The sequence below is a fragment of the Plutella xylostella genome, chromosome 27, assembly GCF_932276165.1.
Source record: "Plutella xylostella chromosome 27, ilPluXylo3.1, whole genome shotgun sequence".
Classification (NCBI taxonomy): Eukaryota; Metazoa; Arthropoda; class Insecta; order Lepidoptera; family Plutellidae; genus Plutella; species Plutella xylostella.
This window is the reverse complement of record NC_064007.1, coordinates 725,759-747,597: the sequence shown is the minus strand read 5'-3', so window position 1 is coordinate 747,597 and position 21,839 is coordinate 725,759. Positions and strand designations below refer to the sequence as shown.

Below are 21,839 nucleotides of genomic sequence, written 5' to 3'. Positions count from 1 at the left end.
CTAATAAAGCCAATATTTAAGCATTGTTTTTATTTTTGTAAATTTGTAAAAAAACTTATTTTTACTTAAAAAAAATGTTAGAATAACAGAAGAACATTTTTATTATTTTAATATCATTACAGACTTTTGTACCATTACGTCCAAAAAAACGATAGTAAGTAATTGACTAATTAACAAAGAAGTTCATATTTTTGTTTAAGTTTAAGGTAAAACATGGTTTTTGTTTTGATAGCATTTATAAATTACTTGATTTATATCGGACCATGATAAGTGCCTATGTTCCTAAGAAGGCCCACATTAAAGGTGTTCGAAAATGATTGGTTTCCGTAAAGAAGCTTGATTTAATCTGATGATTTATTTGTTGATTAATATTCAAAAATAAATGCAGAATATAGAGGGTAATTATGTTTATTTTCTTAATTTGTTTCTCATTTAATTTTTTTATTTCAAACTTTTTATTTATTTAATTATTGCAAAAAATGGGCATTAAAAGGGGCACGTACCTTACGTTTAAATGTTTCGTGTAAGTCGCCCTCAGAAACCGCACACAGTCGCAATGAGTAAATAAAGTGTCTACTCAAAAAAAAACTCCAATTGGTATTGGCTAGTCTGATTCGGAATGTACCTAGAACGGAACGTACCTCGTTCAGTAAGAGACTGCCATCAAACCATACAAATGACGCCAAATTTGAACACAAACTGAATATTCGCATTCGCATTCGCATTCGCGAATGTCGATATCAGATATTCGCATTCGCATTCGCGAATGTCCAAAAACACACATTCGTTACATCACTAGTATAGGTATTACAGAAAAATCTATTATTAATTATTTTTATATTGACGAAGCATGTTGTGGATTATTTATTGTTTGAATTTTCATATTACAATTTTTTGCATGGTTGAAATATTACTGTGAATTTAAATAAACAGAGGAATTTATAATGGCAAGTCTTCCACTAGCACGGCGTGTGGTCACCCTGTGGGTAATGCGGCGCACGCGCTCGCATTTTATGCAAAAACGCAAATTTCGCTCGAAATTTGAAACGCTCCATTGTGTTGCCAGCTCGGGGATAAAAATAATTGTTGCAAAACTCAACTTTTTGGGGGAAAATGCAAGTTTTTCGTTCCCTTTGTAGCAACGGCGTTTGTGTCGAATTCAATGAAATTAACGACAATTTTTATGCACGCCGCGTTGAATTAATAGGTTTTTTTTTGCATACGCATTGGTCAAGCTGTTATTGATATGCGCAGCGGATAACATGGTTTATAGGTACTTTATGGTATGATTTAGAAGATGTACGAAAGGAGCTAAGTATACCTAGTGGGGTATCGATCTATATACCTACTGCTGTAGTTGAAGATTAATGGCAAGCGTCCATCTATCGGTAAGTATCGTACTTATCGGACCAAAAGGATTTTCATGGAGAAACGGCGTCGGCAATGCCGATGAAGTGGCCGCACTTGTGTGAATTTCTACACGAAGAATTACTTATATACCTAGTTTTTTTTTAGTATTTCCTAGATTAGCACATAAAATTAAAAAGTCAGGGAACAAAGGAAAATAAAAGGCGAATACCAAAATACTATGTAATAAATTCTTTTTTATTTTTGTACTTCAACATATTTTTTTCATAATCTCGTACATAATAATAATTCATTCTATTTTCAACATAATTATTATAACATTTATACATAACAATGTGTATGTTTGTTAATGTATCCAACTTTTTTTTCGCTTACCTACTTAAAAGTAGGTAAGTAAATGTATTTGCTACATAAATATTACTATTATTTATTGCTTTGTTAAGGCACTTCATGAATATCACAATTTTAATAACAATAACCATTTAACACTTATTGAAATACCAACTACCTATCTACAAAACAACCTAAAGGCTCGGTATGAGATTTGTGAAGTGGCGAATGTCATTTAAGTACAGCCAATAAAAGAGATAAGTAACCATCCCTGGCGCAACAGTTCGATCATAAGACAATGGAACCTTTATGTCGCATTATAGATACGTAGAGAATGTACTATATTTTAATCGTAGTGCTCTTTTTAGGAACACAATAGTAGTTAACAAATTTAATGAGCAGAAATACGCTTAAGTAAGTGCTGTAGACGAAAAAGTTAAATCCAAAAATTCTAATAAGAAAGATACAGAGTGTGCAAATATTTTACTAAAATAACACACAATAACAAATTATGTCTCAACAAAAACTTTATTTTCTATATCAATTCACTGCTATGAATATGAAACGACCTAACCTAAAATTTACTACATTATAATATTTTTTTGTTCGGGTCAAATGAGTGACTTTTTGCTCCTGTAAGGTAAGACATTGGTAAATTTCTATTAAAAATCCACTATGACTTGGTTTTTGTTATTGAAATATAGAAAAAAACAATGAATCCATAAATTATGTTTTTACAATAAGAACAATTGCACTCAAAAGATAAATGTACCTTGGTATATTTTATTGGTTTTATTAAATCCCGGAGGTAATGTGATTTTAACTTGCAACAATAGATAAACATAACACTGGACATAAGTGGGTGCAACGCACCTCTGCCTACCCCCCTAGAGTACATTGATCGTCTTATATAAATAATTTTGTGATTTATTAACCAGTGTCTTCCAAGCTCTAAGCTAAAAAGCGGATAAGGATATATTATTATTTACAGAAAGAATCGTTACAATATAAAATAGGTATATAATTTTAGTACTTTGAATTTGACTTCAAAGTCACAAAGAAAATGACAAAGTCAGGTAGGTAAATCAAATAGCTCATATTTTATTTCCAAGTCGTATTAGATACGAGTTGGATCATGCTGTATGCATAATATGTGCATTTATTATAAATTGTATTTACAAAAAAAGTTTCTCAAATAATTAGGTATAGGTATAATATCTTCTAAAAATATATTTATTTTTATCACATTTCTGTAAATATAATGGTCCATTAGAAATACTATAGCACTCTGCTTTGTTTCACAAAAATAATTAAACATATAAATATGAAATATTATGTACAATTACAGATGTCTAAATTTAGAAAAATAAATAACTATGTCGGCATACATATCAAAAATAATTTAATCATAATATATACGTTTTTAAAAGCATCATTCATTACTTAAATCTTAAATATCGAAATTCTGTTATTAAAATATGTGTTTAATACTTTTTAAGACTTTTGTAATTCTCTTAGATATAAATAATATGGGTCAATTTATAATGTAAGTTGTATGTTTCTCTGTCATTCGCCATCATCATCGTAAGCCAATGACAGTAAAGTTAAGTAAATCTCCGATAAGATCAATCATATACTGTACGTACATACGTACATTCTGCCACACAGATATCTGACCCACGGGTTAAGGTTGACGAATTAAGAATGACGTTTATAAAATTTAAGAATGTGCAGCTATCAGAGACCAGTGAACCTAAATTTAATTACGTGGCAGTTCAGATATCTGCGTGGTATACTGAACTTACGAATGGATAATACAAAATTATTCACGAATTGAAGCCAACTGAAGCACATTTTAGAACGAAAAATACTGAGTCCATAAAAATATTTCTATTATTTAATATTTAGTAAATGAATAGGTATATTTTTACTTTTCACTAAGTTTTTGAACTAAAATGTACTGTAACTAAAATCAAACATGATATTAAAACAAATGAATACAACAGCATGGTAACTATAAAGTATCACGATAACTACAAAAAAATCTAAAAATACAGAGCCTAAGAAGCTATAGGAAAAAAATACTAGCTATAAGTTTAAATAATGTTATTTTAGTGGAGTGACATCAATCATTGTTTTTCTTTCATCCCATTTCATCCAAGTATGTTAATGAACTCTTTGGTTTTGTATTTAATTTACTTTCATTCAAACTGGTACTAAAAATACGTATGTCGCTCTACTTTCACATAACCAAATAGCTATTTGATTCATTAACAGAAGACTTGAGAATACACTAAGCAGGTCTTATTGTTTAAAATAATTCTGCTCTGTTTAAAAATGTTGCACCTATAAATCTCATAGAACTGAGCACCAAATATGTAAGAAAGTATATGAAAATATGTCTCGTTTCTCAAATGAACTATTGTTTCGTCAGATATAAAAAAATTAACAAACACACTCGCCCATGCCGCGGAGTCTTTGGAAGTAAACATGGTTTAACGGATTACAGTCTCTTAGGTTAAGAACATTACTTATACATGATTGAGTTTATAAGTAAGTAGGTATATAAAATATGTTAAGTATATAATTATATAAATCTTGCTAACTATAATATCGAAAACATTAAAAACATTCTGAGAATGTTAACCTAGAGAAACCTAGTCGTTCCCAAAGACTCAAGGTCATAGCAAAATTAAAAATACTTCTTTGATTTTCACAAACAGTAGTTGCCCATATCATTGCTGCTGTACAGTACTTTAACTTAAAGCTGCGTTCCCAGTAGAAAAACGGTTTACTCGTTACGTAACGTTCGCTGAAAATTGCATAACTAGCAAATTATGAACACTCGCCATACTAAACACGCCACTAACTCAGTTGGCGGCTAACAGTTTGCCTACTGGGAACTCAGGCTTAAGTATGAAATAAGACTCTCTATCCAGTAATCTTCCCCAAACTCCAAATAAAAAAAAAACCAGCATAATCAAAAAAGCACTTCCAACCTCCGCGGCAGTTTCAACCCCGCAGCCGGGCAAACGCCGGAACAATCCCTACCCGCCGAGGTCCATGTCGAAGCAGTGCGTCTGCGGGTGGTGGTGCGGGTGCGGGGCGTGGTGGTGCGGCCCCCCGAGCAGCAGCGACGGCAGGCAGGACTCGCCGAGGAGTAGGTGAGGGGCGTCTAGTAGGGAGGATGAGCCTGGGGGTAAAGCTGGTAGTGAGTGGGGGTGATATCGTGTCGTCGAAATTTAAGTATAATTTAAATGTAAGGTTATCTTTTAGCATAAAGGTTGCAAATTTTAGAGCTGAACTACGACTGTCGTGAAACGATTAGCGTCTCAGATTAGTTGTCGGGGTGTCAGGGGGCAAAGGTACGCCGGACGTATACAAGGTTCAGTCACTCGAGGAGGCTTCTTTGTTACGCCACAATATCTCATCATAGACTAGAGTAGATAGAACATCGTTTATTTATCTGAAAGGGTATTCCTCACCATTGTTTCTGCCCAGTAGCTCGGGGTCGTGTAGAAACTTGTCGTCGGCGGCCGCGGCCACCATCTCGCTCAGACACAGCTGCCGCGTCGGCGACGAACAGAGCATCGGGTCACCTGGAGAAAGCATCGGGAGCCATGAGCATTGAGATATCCTCAATTTAGTAGTGAAGGAAGAAGATAACAAGGAGCTTGGGATGCACACCAACCCAATAGATATGACGATTTTAGATAAGTAACACAAGACAAGGTTTGGTTCAGCTAAAATCAACACACAGTACTTAGCCGGACTCTGTCAGACATTCGCCTCCTTCAAGAAAAGGTTTTTGTCATAATCTACTCGCTTCAAAACAGAAATTTTGCTAAAGCCACAGTGCCACTAGTCTTCAAACCCATAAACCCCCAATATTTTTACACCACAATAAAAACCCCCACTAACCCTGAGTGACGGGGTTGTGCTGGTCGTCGTCCATGAGGTCCTCGATCTGCGACAGGCTCAGCACCGTGTCGCCGCCGCTCTCCGCCGGCAGAAGGGCCCGGGTCGACCCCACGCGCAACTGGGGGGAGAAATTGAGGTTAGATTAAAGCTTTTAGATTGCATGTTTTACACTCGTCTGCGGAAAAGAAACTAGACAAACTCAGAGTGTCAATGTTTCCTGAGAAGGGTCAGGTTTGTTTGCCCCAAATTGTACAACTATGCTGGTGGCTAGACCACAACATACTTTAGATTTAGAAATACAATTGTGGAGTTGTGATAAGTTTGATTATGTTTTAAAGCTTACCAATATTCTACAGATAGGCATGAAAAGCAAACAACATTTATAAATTATTGAAAATCAGAAACACTAGTAGGATTTTAGAGCGAACATCATATGTAGTAGGGACCTGTAGTAAAGAAGATTATTAGTACTGAGGTAGTCTATCTATCAATCATCTTCACGCTATGTGTCCGAACCCTTAAGTATCTGTCCATTGCCTTCAAAAGTTGGTCGAAAGGGAAAGATGATCAGAAACTTTATTTTGTTTTTAAAAAAACAGACTACATCTTTACCATTGATTTTTGCCAAATACTACTCCAACAACCCCTCACCTTAACATCCTTATGGTCATGCAAGAACTGGGGCTCCGGCAGACACATGTCCGTCTCGAGACAGCCGAGCGACAGCCCGTCGCGGGGGAGGGGGGAGCATGCGCCCAGCTTCAGGCCTTCTGGAACAAGAGGGAGGGGTTAGAGGATATGGGGGGTTGGGGGTTGTGCAGCTGTTTTAACCCCCGATAATAAAAAGGGGTGTTATAAGTTTAACTTGTTTGTGTGTGTCTGTATTTCTGTCTGTGGAAGCTTAGCTTCTAAACGGCTGAACCGATTTTAGATTGTTTTTTTTGAGTCATAGGTGATGTTACCCCGACTGTTCTAAGCCATATTTAATCAAAATCGGCTTACCGATCAAAAGTTATGCGACTTTTAGTGTTGAATAAATGGGGTTTTTCACGTTGTTAGGTTATATTTAATGAAGAAAGAAAAGTTTCCATCGAGACAATCATCAGTTTCAGGTGACCGCTCAATTTGCACATAACGTGACGTCATGTAATTCGTGATCGTAATGTTATAGCGAAGTGACGTAACGATGCGGTAAATATTTCGATAGCGTCACTTATGTACACTATCGTCACGTCGTATCTTGTTTGTTTTGTTTCTAACTGCCGCATTCTACATCTATCCTATCCTTATCCTATCTGATAACTCATAATTGAAACAACTGCCATGAGTGTTAATAAATATGAATGCTGAGATATGTAGTTTAACTGGGGCACTAGTTAGTTAGGATAGTTAGCATTCGTATGCCGACCAATAAGGTAAATTTCGTCACAATACAACAAATCACGCAACCAACGTATAACCAACCAATAACGTTATAACCAACTTTATATTAATAAAATAAATAATAAATTACCAAGCACATCCGGATCAGACAGATAGTCGAGACTGGGCATGTCGTCACCGCCGTCGGGATAGCAGCCGGCGTCGTCGCTACCTTCTAGAAGAAACAAGAACATGATCTTACACTGATGCATGCATATCACGGCAGATCGCATACTTACACCTCATCCCCTTAGCAACGAGTCCCGAACCATATAGCAACACGGCACAGGAATTCACAGGATACAGTAACAGGACACATATTGGGTTAGCACAGTCTTGGTTTAGGAGTAGAAGGAAAGGTGTACTTACGTGGACAATGAAGAACGATATACATAAGTGTGCAGGACAAACATAGAAGAACTTAAGACTATTTGAGTAAATAATAACTGATGTTTTTACAAAACTTAGCACTATTGGTCGGCACTGAAGAGTTTAAGATATATTGAGGAGTTCAGCTATTTAATTTTCCCACACCAATTTTGCTTTATAAGAAGCATTCTTACCTTTTAAATCAGAATATTTTAAGGTTATAGTTAGGTACAGGTACAACATAGACAAGCAGAACAACTTACCCCAACAACCATAAGCAGACACACTGAAGGCACCGGAATAGACATGAAATGAGCCAACGATGAATTTCAATTTTAATGTACTTTTCTATTTTAAGTAGAGGTGTTAGACATTGAGCTGAGGTGAACTTGTGCAAATACTAATAATTTATAGTGTTATCAAAAAAAGTAAGTGATATAATAGTTATGGTTATGAAGAGAGTCACTCTGGCCTGCTTTACGAAAATTATATTTCGAGGAACTGCTATAGTTTAGCCAGGACTACTAATAAACTGAGGTGCGGCACATGTACCAAAAGTTGGAGCTATTTAATGAGGGGAAATTAGCACCGCTCCATTCGTGTACTTTCCTTCGCTCTTACTGATCTTGGATATTTTCATCTTATTAACGGGATAGCTTTTTGAGGGAAGATTTTGTTACTAAACGCATCACATCATCATCATCACAACCCATTACGTCCCCACTACTGGGGCTCGGGTATCCTTCCGATGAAGGAAGGGTTTAGACCTAGTCCACCACGCTGGCCTAGTGCGGGTTGGTGGACCCCAACACAAGCAAGCTTGTGCTGAGAGAGTTCGTACGTCTACCTCAGTTTATTACAAGTCTTTCAGTGGTACGTCTAACATGGGGCCCCTATAACTGGTTTCCCCAGAGTGACCCTCCTGACAGACCCAGCTACGTATACTGACCCAGCGCGGGTGCGTCCAGTCCCTCGGGAGGCATGTCCCGCAGCAGGTCGGGCGGGCCCTCGCCCAGCTCCATCAGCGACGGCGGCTCCGACTTCGGGAGGATCAGCTCCTGAGGGCGAGGGGAAGAGGGGTGGTGAGAATGCTTTAGAAGAATTGTAGATGTAGTTTAAATATTAACGATGGGCGTGATTTTGGCAGGATTTACTCCTGAGGATTAATAGGTTTGTGAGATTATGCGATTAGATAACAATGATCTGATTCTTTAGGGGGTTTAGACTACTGAAAAATATTACGTAGTAACCAATATTTAATCTCATGTCTCCCCTAAAGAGCGAAGAAGTGCCAAAACAATCTGATCCTAGTCTTCAAACATCCATAGCTACCTATCTATGCTCCAGCGAGCTGGACCATATACCTACTGACGCTCTATAAAGTCCGACGCTTTATAGAAAATAGTTGATAAGCGCCGCGCGAGTATGATATATGTCCGGTGCAGCGGCAGTTAACAACAAACTAATCGTATCTCCACGGTGACAAAACCTTCTTCAGCTGCAATGCTTTATGAACACAATAATACTCTCAACAAGGTACTCACGTGGAGTGGAGACCGCGACTATGCAAACGTAGGTTGGGACGCCCTCCGGCTAGATCGAGTGACGACTTGGGAAAGGTGGCTGATAATGATTGGATGCGGAAAGGTATATAGATCGCATCCAGTGGCGTGCTTTGGGAGAGCAGCAGCAGTGGACTGCAATAGGCTGATGATGATGATGATGAAGATACTCACAGGCGGCGGCGGCGGCGGCGGGCTGCCCGTGTCCACACCGGAGTCGTCGCCCCCCCCGCGCGGGGACCCGCCCCCCTCCAGCGGCAGGCCATGGAGGCGCGCCAGGCGCTCTAGCTCCTGGAATGTGAAGAGTGTGGTAGATTAATAACTAATGTTTACAAGAATAATGTTCCTTATTTAGAAAACGGTACCATAGATTTTGATGGTTAGTTAATTTAAAAAAGTTTAGCTCATGTAGACTTTCACAAACCGTCCACGGATGGATAAAGATCTCTGTCAGGATCGCCTCTATTCTTTCAAAGCCAATTCTTGCGCCTCAAGCCTTTTTCATTAAATCACTACAGCCATGTATATCTAGGGGTGACGCCCCATCTGGTAAATCATGTTAAATTGTGACCCTTGTTAAATTTGTTTCAATTTCGTAATTTCCATTGGAGAACTTAACAACTAACAGTTATCGGTTCTTCAGTAGACTCTATCATACGCGATACGCGATGTAAATTTCTAGACACTACAGATTTTGCAGAGGTTAGTTATACATATAGTAAGCCAAAAGGGGGTCACTCAGCTCGTCATTCTGCTCAACTTTTCAATTCACAATCTAGTCCTCACCTGTATCCTCAATAGCAGCTTCCGATTATGCGTCTCGATCTGCTTCCGTCGCTGCTCGCTCTGCTTCAGCCTATTCACTTCATCCCTCAGACACTTGATGTAGTCCACACTGCTCTTCAGTATGGTGCCCTTGTTCGGTCGCACGTCTCGGATGACCTCGTAGAACGGGTCGTTGCTCTTCGGGAGTAGGGTGCCGAGCTCCTTGATTCGGTCGTTGATGTTGAAACGGCGTCGACGTTCGACTGAGGAAGGGAAGAATGGGGGTAAATACAAAAACAATGGGAGAAAATATTAATCGTAGCGTTTTGTGCAATCTTCGTTTCGCCTTGAAAGGGTTTCCTTTGGGAGTCGCAGGATAAACAGTCACTTTTAGGACTCTATAGCTTTTTGATGGTGAAAGGATTTTTGAAATCGGTCCAGAAGTTTCAAAGCCTATTCAATAAAAACAAACAATCGAATCTTTTCTCTTCAGCTAATGTACCTACCTTGGAAGAATCTGCGCTTTCGCAGCTGACACGTTAGTGAGTCTTCAATTTGGGACCCTGACTCCTGAGCCAATTTTAGCTCTACAGTCTACATGAATAAGGTAGTAAACGTGAACTCACTGATGTTGTGGTTGGCCTTCTTCTGGCGGTCCTTGGCCAGCGCGTGCATGTCCGCGTCCGTGATCAGCCACGAGTCACCTGCGGACATTGCGTCATCATCATCATCATCATCATCATCATCATCATCATCATCATCTACATCACTATAAGCACCATTATCATCGTCATCGAAACCACATCGTAAAATTCAGATCTAAAGAAATTCCTAAAATGTTCTGAACTACATTATAAATAAGTAGGTTCAGTGATTTTTTTAAATATAGCGGATCCTAGCCGGTTACCTGGCCATATCTTGCTACAGGCAGAAGAAGACTACTTAATTAATTACTTTCGTAATCTATGTTTCAAGTGTTTCTACAAAATGTAGCAGCAACATTTACATATACAAATATTTCTTAGATGCTTATTTCTTCTTATTTCTTTGCTTAGATGTGGATAAATGGTGGAATGGTGGCAATATATCCAAGCGTATCACGGCAAAAAGTTGGTTCATCAATACACCTCTGCCTTATACCCTGCTTACAGAGCAATAAATACAAGGCGTAAGTTTCTATTAAACGCACTCAGCACATCACACCAGTCACAATAGACAAAGGCATCAAGGTCATTGCCAAAACCCCCAAGCTTCCTCACAGTGCTATACTCACTCATATTATGACTGTCCTTCTTCAGCCGGTCCTTCTCGTCATTCGCCACGGAGTCTCCAGCCACGGAGCTGGCGGCGGAGGGCGGGCCGGACGAGGACAGGCGCCCGCCGCCGCTGTCCAGCGAGAGGATGTCTTCGAAGAGGTCGTCAGCCTGTGGAGGGGAAGAGGGGGTTAGAAGGGGAGAAGGGAGTAAAGATGGCTTACCACATGCATACTACACGCTAAACAAGACACAATAAACTTGACTTTTGTCACAAGGCACCTCTTTTATGGTGAATCGATACTGGTTGCTCGCTCGCGCAGTGACGATAAAGACGTTGTGTGGATCTAATCCAGTTTTTCTATAATATCAAGGGCCCTAAGAGAGCCCTTTAGCTATAATCTTCACTGACATAATATGTCTTGAGGGTCGGCGTAAGGCATAACCTCAAGATGAGGGTCTTTGGATGAGGCCTGCTCTGTATAGTCTTCCCTCTGTTGATTGATGATTCTGACCCACGTCTAGCACTAGACCATGATCATTCATCACTGGCTGATGGTATCTACTGACCTCGGAGTTGCTGTTGGCGACGGAGGCGAGCGGGCTGAGCACGCCGCCGCTGGCGCGGTCGGGCGACGCCGCCGCGGCTGAGCGGGCCGACGCTGACGCCTGCAAAATGCATTATGAGGGTTTGTTAATGCTTTGTAAGGTAGAGTATGATGGACACAAATATTATTGTAGGTAAGGACCTCTATTATAGTAGTAGTATATTTTTATTGTATAAAACAGATAAGGTTACATTCAGTGATAGAAATAACACATACCTAATATGGATTCCTAGGATTTCTAAACCCTATCAATAGAATGTTGTTTTACCGTTGATGATTTATCGATAGCTTTATTGTTCGACCCTTCATTATGGTGGACTTGTCGATATCTTTCAGGCAAACTTAGGTTGAATGTCTACAGCGTACAGCTACCGCAAACCGTATAACAGGGGCACAATACGAACTCTCATTTCTCTAGCAGTGCAACATAAGATGCTGCTTTACTGGATACTGACCTGTGGTTGGAAGTCTCCGCTGAGGTACTGGCGCACCTGGCTCTTCTGCTTCTGGATCACGTGATACCGGGTGGGGTTCTCCAGCACTGTCCGCACCTGGAACATGAAGTATGGACACTATAGCATTTTATATCGTAATGATGATGACGGTAATGGTGAGAATACAAAGAATGGACACCTTAGTGTGGTCTTACATACTGACCATGATGATAGTAATGATGATAATGAAGTAACGTAAATGATCGATGGCGAAACAAAACTGTCAAAAAGTGGATGCAGCAATGCACCTGTATCTATACGGCAAAGGCGTATACAGCAGTATAGTATTATGTGTTGTCTTACATGGTGACGATGAGGATATACCTAAATGGTGATATTGACGTGCGCTCAATGATAATTATGGTAAGACAACAATGGTGTGAATTGGGTGCAGCTATGCATTTCTGCCGATTTCTGCCGACCCCGCAAGGGAGTGTACAGCAGTATCGTATAATGTGTGGGTGAATTTGATGATAATGACTTTAATGCATGTTGGCGACGAAGACATCGATAGTGATGCACTGATCGATGACAATGATGTTAAAGAAGGAGATAATTCCGTCAACAAAGTTCTAGATATCTTAGAAGCTAATGATGCTGTCTACTGACCTGCAAGACCTGCGGCGGCAGGTCGCCGTGCGGCACGAGCCGCGGCGCGTCGGGCCGCTTGCGCTCCGCATCCTTCGACTGACCCGCTTGCTGGACCTGGAACGGAGCAGGGGAACAGCTTAACATAAGATGAGATAATCTTTATTTGTACTCAGAAAAACACAAAAAAAAAACATGGACAGAATCACAAAAACCTTATAACTTAAACTATAATGGACAAATGGCGGTCTTATCGGTTAAAGCAATTTCTTTTTCCAGACAACCTTTGGGTGTAACGATATTTTGATGAATCATGGAAGACGAGGATAAGACGGGTTAGGTGGCAATAGACTGCTTATTCGTGGACAGCAGCTGCTTGTTGCAGACTGAGCTAGCGTTGGTTTAGTGTGCCGAGTGTTCAGAATTTGTTCAGTTTTCAAACTGGGATTGCAGCCCTTAAGAGGAGAGTATAGCACTTGCTCGTCCATACAAAAAGAGAAAACGTTTTACTACCTCTAAATATTATCCAATTTCCATGATTTTTTAGTATGGTACAAGGAATAACTAGGTTTATAGCTTTTTCTTTTTTCGAAATTTTTTATAGGTTCAAAGTTATAGGCACCTCAAATAACGTAATTTTTGTGTGTTGAATCAAGCCGTTGGTTGAACAATAACAATGTATTTTTTTTAAAAAAGCGAAACCTATAAACCTAGAATATATTATGCTGAAGCGATTGACACCAAAATCTAAAAGATTGGTTGATATTTAGTTAGTGTAAAACGTTTTCTCCCGAAACTAGAATTTCATTATGAAAAGTACCTATTGTCAGTCGCGTGCTGCAGTGCATCTCTATCGCACCCGTTCCCGGGGCATGAGAGCGCAAGTGATAACAAATATTTTCCTAAATACCTATTTCGCTAGAATTGCGAAGGTATACTCTCCTCTTAAGCACTGAACATTCGACGGTGGTCAGATACATTTAAAGTATGATCGATAGTAAAATTTCAATGTTGGCAAAACCGACAGATTGCCACAAAATAAAGTTAAAGTTGAGGCGGGAGAGGTTACCCGGTCAGATTGTTACCTAGGCACCAAGTCGTGAATTATAACTTGGTATTTGAATATGAATAATAATATCATAATAATGGTGTTTTAAATTATTAAAATGTGACAGCCGGTTATAAGCCGGCAAGTTATGATTAGTTACGTTATACAAATAAAAGCAAAAGTGAAGTTATTTCTTAGCGGCCGGCGGCGTCTATACTCACGGTAGAGATGGGCAGACGGTCATTTCTTGGAAACCCGAGAGGATATTACATTCCTCGGCTCTCACGAGACTTAATCATTAATTACACCAGTGACTCGTGCAGACGATCTGCTATAGAAACTGGCTATAGCACTATCGTTTAAGTGTTAATTAATAAAGGAGGTTGATGTTTCATTATCAACGTAGGCGTCGTAGTTGCCATTGATAAAATAATAGCAAAATCTTTAAATTTTCACGCATATTACAATAATATTTCATGCTGAGCATAATTTTGAATAATCCTCTATTTTATAAGTGTTTTATATTGTTACGTAATAAATAAAACACTGCAAGTTCCTTCGTCATACATGAGCCTTGGTTCACGTAACAAATCGTGATGATATGATTGTATAGGTATACAACTATACATAGCGTATCGTAATTGGTACATCTACATCTATCTATCATATCATATCTATGTATAATAAAATATGTTGTGACGGACAGGCAGCGCTGCTTAAGAACTTTAAATTGCTAATTTGCGATTAGTTAGTCCGACGCCTGTCTCAGCTGTTCTGGACATCAAGAATAATTGCTCCAGTTTACAAAGGAATTAGGCTGGCTAAGCAGAAAATAGCGGGGCTTGTACAAAGGTTCCACTCCAGAGTGCCACATACATGAGTACTACCCCCTGAACAGAATACATACTGGGCTCAATGGCTACGCTCCTATCAAGGTGAAATAATTGCAAAATTGAGGCTATTTTTATTGCTTTAGGACGTACGCGTGACAAGTACCATGCTAGGTTGCTATAGATGCGTTAGATAACCAATCATATTCATTAGTCCTTACTCCTTGTAGCACAGCACATGTGGAACTAATCTCTTTCGTATAGCTGCATAGCACATCTCAAGTTAAAAGGCATTTATTAAAATGCGGCAGGTCAGGAGAGCCACTCTATAGATACTGACGAAAAACGAACGAACGAGAGCTGACGTGCAATACGTTTATAATACAACGAGATCGTCATCGAGAAACATCGTTTATCGTCATATAGAGTGACTCTCTAGGTCCAGGATTCCCTCGTACTTGTAGAGTTTTTTAAATGGATTAGTAAAGGCTTTTTCAATAGAAAGCGTTACTAGCGCTTGACGCCGCGCTGTGACGCCACTACTATAGTAAAATACCGTCAACCAGAGCGCCAGCGCTATCGCATATCGTACTGCTAGCGCTGGTTTTCTGTTTGACAAAACCTTTAGTAGGATATGATGCCGCGCGACTGACAGGCGACTTTAAAGGCGGCTGGGTGAGTATTCTCAGGATGATCGTGGTACCTGTAGGCTCTCCCGGCGCAGCTGCTCGTGCGCATGTTCGCGCATCAGCTGCTGCTTCAGCTGCGTGCGCGACGTGGGCGTCAGCGTCTTGAACGTGGGCGGGCTGCAACAAGAGAGAGGGGGTTTAATGTGAGAGGAAGAGACGTGGAGTTGGTAAAACAGGTCTTGAGACGGTTATTGAAATAATGGTCTTTCAGCAGATATTTCAGTGCAAAGAGACGTACAGGAAAAGAAGGGGGAACTCATTGATGTCGATTCTGAGGGCAGAAATTCAAATTTTAGTGCTGTCAAAACCATAGTTGTTTTGTTTAAAATTTGACTCCATCATCAGTGTCTTTGTAAATCTTATTTTTCTCTGACAAAATCATAGACCTACTACCTCTAGACTGGCAATCGCCGTGTGCACTATTCTCTTTCTCACTCAAACCATAGATGTTGCCGACAAAAAAATTAAACCTAAATATGGGGAAATTTAACTTATCATAATAACAAAAACAAAACTTGAGTATATCGTCGGATGATAGGAAAAAGACACTAAAGGCTAATTTTTCAATAGCCAGATAAAAGTTTGGCTGGGAAATAATTTTGATGCTGTTGCGTCTCAATGTTTCTCAATGTTTGTATTACCCAGATAACATTTATCTGAATATTGAAAAATCTGCCTTAGTGAGTTTTTCCTGTCAACCGACGATATAAGAAAAAAAACTTTACTCATACTTATTTGATTTCAATATAATTATTTAATATACACAAACTGAGTGGATTGTATGATTCATTGTCTTTGTCCAATCGAAACAATCCTTTTCAAAATGTGCCGAACACAATTTTTGTATGTTTCTTTGGTTCCCAATTTGTGCGACCGGTAATGTATATCCATTTTCTTGATATTTTTTTTTTCTGTCGTAAACCTATGAAGCAGAGATAAATGGATGAGCATGAGCATTATAATCGTGGGCCAAATATGTGATGGGTTTTTTTTAAAGGAAACACGCATTTCGTATCAATACAATAAACTTTATATTATACAGAAGAAATCACACATAGAAGAAAAAAACGAAACGAACGTTTCCTCACAATGAGAGGCACCTCATTTGAAAGAGGAGAATGACTTCTACAAAATACAATCTTCACAAAAACCGAATTCGTGCGCCCCATTTGTAAACCCAACCCGAGTCCGTTACAATTTCTAGTATTTTCTTTGCATACTATAATATTTGTGGGTAAAATAAATTTTCAATAACTTGCAACACCATGTGATTTGTTATGATATGGTACGTGTATGGTACCTCGTAATTTTTACTTAAAACTGATACTAAAAGACCTTACAGTATTAAAATTAGTATCGTTTTATATTAAAATCGAGCCAATAGATAGTACTATGATGAATGTAAGCTTGTTAAACTTGATAGTATCTACTTACATGTGAAAATATATCTCATCCATCATTCCATCGTGTTTTCGTTCAATATGCTCTATACAACCGAACAAAATCCACCCACCCATGTCACACACTCGTTAAGTGATGATAATAGTCTAATAAACTTAATAAACACCCACAAATCACTAGCAAATCAAAAATAAATAGCATTTAGAAAATTTTGTTGTAACTGTCAGCCTTTGTTTGGCAAAGATTTTTCATTTGTTTCATTGTTTGGCAAAGAGAACTGACGTAAACAGGCGCCACAGCAAAAAGGACAAAAAACATTTACAGCTTAACGTTTCTTTCTTACGCTTAATGTAGCTAAGCGTCTCTTTTTCGCAATGTCAGAACTGTCACGATTATACCCCTGTGGACAAAATGTATAGTTTGACAGAAATAAATTTGAATTTGTGCTTTCAGAATCGACATCAATGAGCCGCCTTCATTTCATGTATAGTGCGACAAACTTATCTGTTCCGGTTAGAGCGAAATAAATTGATCTATATCTCATTACTTACTAATGAATTGTATATTGTTAAAGAGTAGATGGGTTAATTAACACCGCAAGAGCGAATTTACAATACGAGCAAACATAAAATATTATATAATGAAGAAATATTACACATTTATGTGAACTCTCACCGGAACAGATAAGTTTGTATTGTATTATTACATATAAGGTCTAGGTATATAATTATTAATAGCTATGTAGGTTTAAAGTATTTATATGTGTTCATAATATATTTAAGTATTATTGTATGTAGGTATTTACACATTGTTCATAGTAATTATGTTGTATTTTCTCTTGTCTTGTCACACGTTACCCCTTTCTTTATACTTTATATTTCCTTTCAATGTGGTTGTCTGGAAGAGATTACTTTTAGTAATAAGGCCGCCAATTGTACCATTTTTTCTTTTCTATGTTTGTGAAACTGTTTCTGTTTGTGTGCAATAAAGTGTATTTTATCTTTATCTTTGTGGCACTGTAAGTACCCTTCTTGTGTGTTGACAAAAATTGCGACATTCTGCTGGTGCTTTTAGGGGCCAATGATAAAAGAGGACCCGGAGTCCTTGCCGCAATAGACGAATGGCGGCCGAGCAGCATAACCCGCGGCACATTCCCCCCGCGCTTCAAAAGAAGTACTTCATAAGAAGTTACTTTTTAATATTTTACGTTTGTTTTGCCGCAACACAGATCTTAATTTTGACAGCCTCTTGAAATAGTTATCAATAGATAAAACTACCTACTTACATAGATAGATAAATAGAAAAACCAGCTGACATTGGACTAGGTAAGATAATACTATCTACCCTATTTAGGTTCAGATTGATAAAAAAACACATGTTAGTATCTTAGGATCTGCCAACTAATATATTTTTATCTTGTATTTCAGCTGTGCTTTTCTATGGAGGAAATCATCTATTTTTTTCTATATATCTGCTTAAAGCCTTCCTTATATGTATAAATAATTATCTCCGTTATCTACTAGGTATTTTATGATTATAAAGTTCATGTTCGTCACATACTCCCGTCGCCGACTGTACAAGTGTGACACAAACATTACGTGGAACAATGATCGACAAATCATTGAGTAAGAACGACCGGTCTCTATCTAGATTTAACGGCTCTATAACTGTTATTTATTCATCACACATGGCCCGCTCCAGCGGCTCCCAAAGTTATGTTCTTAGGGTGTTGGTGACAAACGTTAAACTAGGGTTTATCACCAGAATACTAACTTAGCACTGTTAACCACGTTATGCATCTGTCAAACACTCTATATAACACCTTTTTCTGGTAATAGCTAGGCAGTAAAGTTTGAGGGTTGATAATGATTATAAGAGCCTGCTTTTAAATAAACTTACTAATATATCTTACAATGAAATGAGTAGGACCGATAGTTAGTATAGGGTACTTAACATATTCTCAAAATCCATAGAGGAAAATTACCGTGAAAGTGCTAAATAGTGGGAAATTTTATTGTTTGAAAAAATATAGAATAGAATAGAATAGAATAGAAAAACTTTATTCGACACAAAAACAACAACATGGACAGTAAAACAGGTAACAAAAATACTTAATTACTAGAAAAATAAATATTAATAAATTAGTAGGTAGGGTACACTAGGTGCTAGTTGCTGCTCAGTGTCGAAAAGGACTCCAGACTCAGCATGTGCTATAATCCCGGGGACTATAGCGCTGGTTTTCAGCTGGATCCTTTGCGAACGGAACGCCGTAGATTAGGAGTGCGATCGTTTGAATTAACCAATTACAAAGCATACAACAAAAAATAAACAAACAAGTAAGTGGACAAACAAGTGTTAGTTAGGTACTACAATAAAAGATATTATAAACAGTGAAACAACACTATAAACAGTGAAACAACAATACGACGACTGAATGGCGCAGTGGTTAGTGACCCTGACTACTGAGCCGAAGGTCCCGGGTTCGATTCCCGGCTGGGGCAGATATTTGTTTAAAGACAAATATTTGTACTCGGGTCTTGGGTGTTGATATTTATATTTAATATGTATCTATCTATGTATTTGTGTAGATATATCAGCTGTCCGATACCCATAACACAGGCTCTGCCTAGCTTGGGGTCGGATGGCCGTGTGTGAAGGTGTCCCCACATATTATATATATTATAATATAAACAGTGAAACAACAATTATACATTTAGATTTAAGGGTAGGTCTAACATTTTGTGTAGGCACATACATATTATATAGGCATTAACCAAACTCAAAAAGATGTAGGTACTCATGGAATACTTCATGACTGCAACTTTTGTAACAAGATCAGGTGTGTTTTGAGTCTGTGCTTAAAGGTGCTTTGTCTTTTTAGGTCGCGAATGGGAGGGGGGAGATTATTCCAACATTTACAGGCTGCGTATCGGAAACTACATCTAAATGCTGCGCTTCTGAAGTCAGGGGTAATGAGTAGATAGGAGGAGGCCCTAGTGTTATGCTTATTAAACTGATGTGACCATGTGAGTTTCTTGTAAAGATACTCAGGGGTTTCACCTCTAACAACCCCAAATAATAGGGTAGCGAAATGAAGCTTTCTTCTACTTGATAATTTTAATAAATTTGAACTGTTCAAAAATGGGGTCACATGAGCACGAGGAGGTATATTAAAACAAAAACGTGCACAAGCATTTTGGACTCTTTGAATGAGGTTCTGCGTTTTAACATACAGACAGGGTCCGTAGACAGTGTCTGCGTAGTTTAACTTTGATAAAACTAGTGCTTCACACAGCTGAATACGCAGCTTTTCACTAATGTACGGTCTTATTTTGTATAGCACTTTGAGTTTGTAAAAACAGCTTCTAACAACGTTAAGAATGTGTTTCTCAAAGCGAAGGTTTTGATCAAAGAGTACGCCAAGATTACGGGCCTCAGTAACTTCTTCAACACTTGTGCCGTTAACTTTTATGTTAGGATCGTAATTTTTTATTCCCAGTATTTGTTTTTTTGAGCCTAATATCATAAATTTAGATTTAGTCGGATTAAGAAGCAAGCAGTTTTTATTGGACCAATCTACTATCCGCTCCAAGTCCTCATTAATTTTGTTCACGGTTGGCACAGAATCCCCTGGCAAACAGGCAAGATATAATTGAAGGTCATCAGCATAAATGTGGAAGTCACAGTGCTTGATACAATTGGTAATATCGGAAGAATATAAAATAAACAAGATAGGTCCAAGGATTGAGCCTTGAGGGACTCCTCTAGTCACAGGTAGTAATGACGAGGAAAGAGTCTTCCCGTCAGTGCCTGTAAACATTACCCTTTGCGTCCGATCTGAGAGGTAACTCCTGAACCAGCTAACTGTAGATTTTTCAAATCCATAGTAGGATAATTTCGCTAATAACAGGGGAATATTTATGGTGTCGAAAGCGCGGGAGAAATCAAGCAGCGTCAGCAGTGTGCCCTTGCCCTTATCCTGGGAGGAAATTATGTCATCCACTACGTTAAGTAATGCCGTTGCCGTGCTTCTTCCCTTTCTAAATCCGGACTGAACCGTAGGAAGGATTTTATTTATTTCTAAGTACTGTGTTAGTTGGTTGCTAACAGCTTTTTCAAGTATTTTAGAAAAACATGTCAGTAAACTGATCGGTCTTAGTTCTTTTTCGGATACTGGATTTATACTTTTTGGAATAGGCCTAATTAGAGCAATCTTCCATAGATCTGGGAAACAACTAGTTTTGATGGAATAATTGACCATGAAAGTGATTATTTCTAACGTGCGCGGTAAAGTCAACACTATCATATTTAAAGCGATATTATCGACACCTCGAGCGTTTGACTTAAGGCCATTTATGATTTTGACCACTGTTTCCTCATGGATGGTAAAAAGGTTAAAAGAACATGATGTGTCAAATTTATGCGACTCATAGTATTCGATATCGGTTTTACTGACTGAGCTATTTCCAGGAAGATCCAAAAAATGCTGGTTGATTTTATCCGGATTCTGTAGATGCTTAGGAAGGCATGGTTCTGTGTGACTGCGGAGCGCGGTATTCTTTAAGTTTTTCCAGAGGGTGCCAGCGTTTTTAATGTTTTTATTAATATTTTGCTCAAAATAGGCTCGCTTCTCGTTAAAAATTGCACAGTTCACCAGTTTTTTCAGATCCAAGTAGCATTGTCTGTGAGTATCTGATTTAGAAATACGGTACTTCTTGTGTGCATTGTCTCTTAGCTCCATCATAAGTTTTACAGTCTCCGTTATCCATGGGTAACTGTTATGTTTTATAAGAATGCGTTTCTCCGGTGCATGTAAGTCAAAGAGTCTAATAACATAATCATTGAATGTGTCAATCATAGAATTCAGATTGCCAAGTGTTTTGATATTCTCCCAGTCAATGCTATTCAGATCCGAGTTAAATTGTGTTATATTTATATCCTGAAGTGGGCGATAAACAATCCAACGCGGTTTAGGCTTGATTTTTTTAAGATTAAGTTCTACACATATAAAAGCGTGTCTACCAAGAGAAGGAATGTAATCAACAGTGGTTCGGCGGGTCTCAATATCCGTGCAGACGATATCAATCAGGGTCTCACTGTCGTCGTTAGCAAAATGAGTTGGCTCAGAGACCAACTGATTCAGAGTGAGGCTTGATACAAAGTCATTTACGGTTTGTGTGTAGCTATCATG

General features: G+C 38.5%; 1 protein-coding gene across 9 annotated transcripts in view; it reads right to left on the bottom strand.

Annotated features, from left to right (window-relative positions):
• Positions 1 to 4,652: 4,652 nt before the first annotated feature.
• Positions 4,653 to 21,839, bottom strand: part of LOC105388676 (transcription factor EB) — a 94,937-nt gene continuing 77,750 nt past the window's right edge. For 5 of the 9 annotated variants that reach the window (XM_038109981.2, XM_038109990.2, XM_038109989.2 and 2 more), the window contains 14 exons: positions 15,262 to 15,364; positions 12,702 to 12,797; positions 12,054 to 12,149; positions 11,561 to 11,659; positions 11,011 to 11,161; positions 10,364 to 10,441; positions 9,759 to 10,000; positions 9,147 to 9,263; positions 8,360 to 8,468; positions 7,133 to 7,216; positions 6,271 to 6,389; positions 5,620 to 5,737; positions 5,184 to 5,297; positions 4,653 to 4,891 (listed from right to left, as the gene is read on the bottom strand). In XM_038109981.2, coding sequence (XP_037965909.2) covers positions 4,746 to 4,891; positions 5,184 to 5,297; positions 5,620 to 5,737; positions 6,271 to 6,389; positions 7,133 to 7,216; positions 8,360 to 8,468; positions 9,147 to 9,263; positions 9,759 to 10,000; positions 10,364 to 10,441; positions 11,011 to 11,161; positions 11,561 to 11,659; positions 12,054 to 12,149; positions 12,702 to 12,797; positions 15,262 to 15,364 — 1,672 coding nt within the window. In that variant the 3' untranslated portion in view covers positions 4,653 to 4,745. The remainder of the gene's footprint in view (positions 4,892 to 5,183; positions 5,298 to 5,619; positions 5,738 to 6,270; positions 6,390 to 7,132; positions 7,217 to 8,359; positions 8,469 to 9,146; positions 9,264 to 9,758; positions 10,001 to 10,363; positions 10,442 to 11,010; positions 11,162 to 11,560; positions 11,660 to 12,053; positions 12,150 to 12,701; positions 12,798 to 15,261; positions 15,365 to 21,839) is intronic. The other 4 variants (XM_038109984.2, XM_038109983.2, XM_038109982.2 and 1 more) reach the window with 4 other exon arrangements.